This window comes from Balaenoptera borealis, assembly GCF_965194805.1.
Source record: "Balaenoptera borealis genome assembly, chromosome: 16".
NCBI lineage: Eukaryota > Metazoa > Chordata > Mammalia > Artiodactyla > Balaenopteridae > Balaenoptera > Balaenoptera borealis.
The window spans coordinates 2536782-2542781 of record NC_138872.1 but is presented as its reverse complement, the minus strand read 5'-3'; the positions used below and the strand labels follow the sequence as shown (position 1 = coordinate 2542781).

Sequence of the window (6000 nt, the reverse complement as noted above, 5' to 3'; positions counted from 1 at the left end):
GGTCCTGGGTGGGTCTGTCCATGAACCCTCACGGGTGACAAAGGATCTGTGCTGAAGTCTGAGCATAAAGATGAGCCAGGCACACTCAGCCACGTACAGGGGCACCCTGGCCCTATTCCGCCAGGCTGGGAACCCATGCGGCTCTGGCCAGGTGTGGCAGGCCGGTACTGATGCAGTGTCCCCTTTAACTGTCGCAGTTACTGGGTGAGAAGCCACAAGTCGCTGTGCTCTCATATGCACACTTGCCTTGCCCCTCTGCAGTTGTCTAGACTCTGACTTCCTTCAGTCCAAGGCAGCACGCTAACCAGCAGGCCCCCCAGCCCAGGTGCAAGCGTTCCAGGGGAGGGCAGGGCTGTGCTACAGCTCTCCTGCTCTCCTGCCCAGGTTGGCTCTGACCTTGGAGCTCAACAGTTCAGTCAATCTTCTTCCCCCTCCTTTGCAGCACATTTCTTAAACCAGAACTAATGTATTCTGGACACAGAGCTCTCCAAACCAAGACAAAGAAAATTTGAAATATCTGAGCAAACAAAACCACTTTTCTTAAAATCTCCAAACCAAAAGGGAACGTGCAGAGACATTTACTCACTTTCCAAGCTGTACATATTTTTCATTTGATGAGCCCTTAAAGAAGTGTCCCCCCAGCTCAGAAATCACCCAAGCAGGGCAGATGGCGCCGCCTGGCCTGTCCGGCTGACGCTCCTGACAGCTCTTCTGCGGGGGAATTTCTGCCTTTCCTTCTTGGGGCCTCTAATTTCTTTCTTGGCTTCTCAGGCCTAACAGTGTATTTTGATGCACAAACAGGAATTAGCCCCTTCCTTGGTCCTTAAGGGTCCATCATAGCCAGGGCCCAGACCTGGAGCTCTCCCTCACACTGGGTGTCTATGCAACCTGCAGGCCCTCTCTCTGCGCTTTCCTAATCGGCTGGTCTCTCAGGGCTAATTCCTGACAGCCCAAAAGCTGTGCAAGGCCAGGAGGTGGGCCTGGGTCAGGAGAGTTAGTGGGAAGACACCTGAAGCATACAGGACGGATGGGGGTGCCTACCCCCACTGTGGGCCCAGGCAGGAAGCTGGATTAAGGCATCAGGGTCTCCCCATCCGGAAGGCGTACCCACAGTTTGGGATCTGGGACCACCGTCCCTTGTTCAGACCTCACAGCTCCTCCTGCCCCTTTTTCCCCAGTAGATTTTGTGTCCTCGGCCCCTTCGGCTGACCCGGGTTCCAGATGCCCTGTCCGGGCCGGGTGGTACGGTGGGGCGCGGCGCCTGGGCGGGGACGCGGGGGGGCGCGGGTGCGGCGCGGAGGGCGCGGCGCCTTTAAGGCCCGCGTCAGGAGGAGCGAGCGCAGGGGCCGGACGGTGGGGCGGGGCCTCGGCGGGGCCGCCGCGCGGCTTCACCTGCAGTTCCGAACGCGCGGAACAGAGGCGCGGGCGGCTGAGAGGCCGGCGGACGCACCCGCCGGAGGGAGCCCGCCGCCGGCCGGACTTGGCCTCGCTCCCGGAGCCGGGAGGCAGTCGCGGCGGCGCAGCCTGGCTGGAGGCGCTGGGCCCGCTTGAGCGGCGGCGGCGGTGATCGGAGCGGCGCGATCGGGGCCGCGGCGGGGAACGGGCTCCGGGCATCGGGCGGGCGCCGGGGCGCGGCGCGGCGGGGAAGATGACCGTGGGCTCCGGCGTGCTCCTCGTGCTGCTCTCGCTCTCCGGCGCGCTCCGGGTAAGTTGCGCCTCGCGTCCGGGCCGCTCGGCAGCCCAGGCAGCGCGGGGCCGCCCCCGGAACCGGCGGGGCGCGCACTCACCGGCGGGGCTTTCCCGGGCTTCCCCGGCCCGCGCCGGGCGTCCCCGGCGCGCGCACCGCTGCATCCAGCCGGCTCCAGCGCTCCGCGAAGCCGCCTGCGGTCGGCAGGAGCGCGGAGCCGCCGGGGCAGCGGGGAGCGGCGGTGCGGTGCGGAGTGCGGGACACGGGGAGCTCTGCCCGAAGCGGACCCGCCGAGCATCCCTCAGCCACGCCAGGTCCGCGGCCGCTGCCCCGGAGCTCGGCTCTCCCGCGCTGGGGCAGGCTGCCCGCTGGCGGAGCCGGCGAGCCCTCCGTCGCCCGCTCGCCGCGCTCCTCCGGAGTTGGCGAGCCCAGCCCGGGCCAGGGCTGAGGACGAGGGGAGCTGGCGGCGGCCGGCCGGAAATCAGGGTGTTGGGGACACCCGGTCTGGCCGCCCCTGCTGGGGGCCGGTGCTCCCGGCGCGGCGCCGCATCCGTCCTCGTTCTCTGGGTGCTGGCAGGGACTGCCGCTGCTGGTGGGCGGCGGATGTGTACCGAGGGGCAATGTGGACCGAGTGGCGCCCCTGCCGCAGCCAGTGTTCGGCGGGGCCCTCGCGGCTCGGAGCGGGGCCGGGGAGCCAGGAGCCAGGCAGGAGCAGGGTGAGGTGCACCCGGGAGGGCGGTCCGGGCGCCCGCCTTCTTCCTGCGGAGCCCCGCGAGCTCTGTCCCCAGCCCTGCGCTGCGCCTGCAGGGTGCAGGTCCCGAGGGCAGCGTGCAGGCTGCGCGGGGGGGCGCCCCTGGGGTAAGGCAGCGGGGCCGCGAGAGTTGCCGGAACCCCCTCTCGTGGCCGATCGGCCTCGCTGCTCCTCCAGGGCCTCGCTGTTGTAACCTCGGAAATAAACAAGTGCCCGTGGCCAGAGGCCCGCTCTGAGGCTCGGGGCGCTTGGGTGCGCTCGACCCACGCCCGGGCGGGTGGAAACTTTCCTGGACGAGTTAGCTATCCCCGGGTTTCGGTCGTATTTGGAGCTTCGTTCCCGAGGCACGGAGCCGCGGTGTGGAGCTTTACCCGAGGAGTGACCCCGCGCCCTGCTCTTCCTCCCCTTGGTGCTTTTTGATGGGGGCGCCGCGTCCAGGCCGGCGTCAGGGTACCGGGAGCTCCGGGCTGGGGCAGCCTCCGGAGCCGAGGACGGGCGGGCGGCGGCGCGCAGGGCTGGAGGAGGCGGGCGGCGGGGAGGTGCGTTCCGCTTGGTGGCCCCGCGAAGGCGCGACTGCGGGGTCCGGGCTGCGCCCCTGCTCCTGCGCTCGCCGCGGAGCCGGGAGCTGTGGCGCTCCTTCTTCTGACGCGGGGCTGGCTTCCCGTCGCACATGCAGCCTCTCCCTCCATTCCCCATCCCTACGCGGCTGACCTAGCTGCCACTCCCCGCAGCCTGGGAGGGGCTCTTCGCCCACCTCCACACTTCCCTGCCCTCCTGGCGACCAGGGTTCTAGACCTCCCACTGGGCAGGATAGCCCAGGGCGCTCCGGGGGACAGGACAGGAGGACACCCACCTTCTCGGGTCAGTTAGGGAAGCTCTCTGGCCTGGTTAGGCTGGAGATGAGGGCTCCAAGAGTGGACAAGCGTCCAAGAAGTGGAGGGGGAGGGCTGGAGGGCGGACGGCAGCCTCCCCCGCCTCCCGGCAGCCTCCCCGAGAGCCAGGCTCCGAGGTGGAGCTGAGTCTTGGAGAATCTCCTTTCCTGCCCTGCCCCTCTCCTTTCTCCTGGCCACCACAGGGAGGAGAAGGCCTGCTGGCCCACCTCAGCCAAAGCCTGAGCACTGGGGTGGGACGGTGACATGGCCCTGGCAGGAGCCTGCTCCCTTGGCCGCCCCTCCTCTGTGTCTTCATTTGCTAACTCCTGGCTCTCCTGCTGGACAGTCCTCAGACCTTCCCTTCTGCCACGTGTGGGTGAGGCCCTGACAGGCCCTCAGCCTCGCCATCCGCCGGCCCTCCCTCCCTGCTGCATGCCCCCTGTCCCCGGCCAACGTGGAGACCGCAGGGGCAGACCCCAGATTATGTCTGGGTGGAGGCTCTGGTGGACCAAGGTGGAGACCTTGCATGCAGGAGGCCCGACTAAACGTGGATTGGATGCAATTTCTGTGACCCTGTGTTTTTTCTGACCTCTCTTGTTTTTGTTCTCAGGCCCACAATGGAGATCTTACAGCCAGGGAGACCTGCAAAGCTGGATTCTCTGAAGAAGATTACACGGCATTAATCTCCCAGAATATTCTGGAAGGAGAGAAGGTCCTCAAAGGTAAGGCAGACATGGAAATGAAATGGCATACCATGCTCTGGATTAGGGAAACATTACCACCCACAGAAAAAGAGGCTCGGCTGGCTTTGAGCCAGGCTCTTTGCAAAACCATGGTGGAGAGGTCAGTAGAGGTGCAGCTCGGTCGACCTAAATGGCCTTTTGCATCACAGGTGAATGATTCAGAATCCCTGTCATTTTTGAGTGAGGTGAATCATTTCCTGGGCAACAAACTGGAATTCGGATGTAGCGTCACCCAAATAATGTGCAGAGAGAGAGACCTTCTTACCAAGTATTTTTGTGTATGAAATTCTGGATTCTTAAATTATCCCTGCTTTGAAATGCATGATAAAGCAGACGATGTTGCTGGGGATGCAGTAAATAAGCCCACAGACGTTCTGTTCGCAAATGTGGCATGAGTTTTCATTACTGTCCCACTGACAGCACGGAAACACACGTGCAGGAGGGAGCTGCCAATTAGCTTTATGGTAACCGCAGGACGATATCCACATTTGTGATGGTGAAGTCAGAGGCAGCTTCAGAACTCAAATGACAATAGATCATTCTGCATATCGACCTGTTTCCCTCTCAAGACAAACTAACTAACCTTTGTATTTGCGTGGGAGGGGAACTAAATCAGTTCTTTCTTCCTTGAGGTTTCAAAGTGGCACCGCAAACACCTCGGCGCGTGCCTTCCCTCCCCGCATCGGTTTCCCAGAAGCGGCTGCGTTTAGCCGATTCCAAAGTGATGGAGGGAACAAACTTTAGTGGAAGCATCAAAGCTAAGTTTCAATATTCAGGGCAAAATCATGCTCAGGCTGCTGACTTCCTCCCCAGTTTTCTGTTTTAGGGAATACAGCGTCCCCGCCACGAGCACTGACTGCAGATCCTTCATGTGCAGGGGAACACTCGCAGAGTTGGTTGATTCTTCAGATCCTGTCTGTGGAGACAGCTTGTTGACCTACTGTGTGTGCCTGGTTATATTAATCAGGATCTTACTTTGCACCGAGTCCAGCTTTTCTAACTTATCTGTTGTCATCTGAGTTGACTATTAAAATAGGGGTGTGATACTATTGACTCTTTCACTGATTATCAAAAAACAAAAAACAACAACCAAAAAACCCAACCTCTTGGCAGTTGGCCTAGAAGCGGGCTGGGTGTGCTGTAGGAGTGGGCGTCTATGGTAAGAGTTTTCAAGAGATGCTCTGTTAATTGCACGGTGTGTGTCATTTTAGAACGTGTAGACCGCCTTTCAGGATCTGTGGGTTTATGAGAATCCCTGTGTGTGCACAGAGAAGGCTCGGAAGACTCTTTCACTCTCAGTGCAAATCAGGAGCGGCTTACTGCGGTCCTGCTGTTTGTGTGTCCTGAGGCTGGCATCCTTGCCACCTCCCCGGTGTGGAGCTAAACTTGATAAGATCTTGGCGTATCAATTTTACTCAGGAATTTAAGAAAAAGTACCTCTATTTTTGTAACAGCAGGTGCTACCTACTATGGAAGAGAATGACAGATGATTCTCTTACTTTTCTTAATAAAATGTAAGATTTCCAACTAGCATCTCCCTTCTCTCCTGGTGGACTGTGCGGGTCCAGGCTGACCTGCCCTCTGCTCCTAGCCCATGTGATGGGGAAGGCTTGGTCGCTGGCTGGATGCTGGCCTGCCCCGTATGCCCCAGGAGTCCATCATCGTACGTGAACTTGGACCCGCTCACAGGCCGTGTGGATGCAAGACTCATATTCTCGGCACTTACCTATACCCGCGATGAGGCCCAACCCAACCCTGGTTGAGGGGGAAATCACAGAGTATCTCCCTCACCTGCGTGTGCCACTCCCTCAGTGTTCTCAGGGACAGAGAGGTTTTATCTTAGAAATAATTTTACACATATGGAGGCAAAAGCTACCACTGCATACACTCAAGCCACGGCAGATAAAAATCTCTGTTTATGTAGAAAACTTTGCAAACGACAGGACC

General features: G+C 60.4%; 1 protein-coding gene across 11 annotated transcripts in view; it reads left to right on the top strand.

Annotated features, from left to right (window-relative positions):
* Positions 1-1403: 1403 nt before the first annotated feature.
* The window catches only part of CDH4 (cadherin 4), a 568752-nt gene continuing 564155 nt past the window's right edge, over positions 1404-6000 (top strand). For 2 of the 11 annotated variants that reach the window (XM_082360288.1, XM_082360286.1), the window contains exons 1-2: positions 1404-1705; positions 3921-4032. In XM_082360288.1, the coding sequence (XP_082216414.1) occupies positions 1649-1705; positions 3921-4032 (169 nt within the window). In that variant the 5' untranslated portion in view covers positions 1404-1648. Of the gene's footprint in view, positions 1706-1982; positions 2002-2044; positions 2404-2643; positions 2889-3007; positions 3300-3371; positions 3687-3920; positions 4033-6000 lie in introns of those variants that run through there. The other 9 variants (XM_082360287.1, XM_082360283.1, XM_082360289.1 and 6 more) reach the window with 7 other exon arrangements.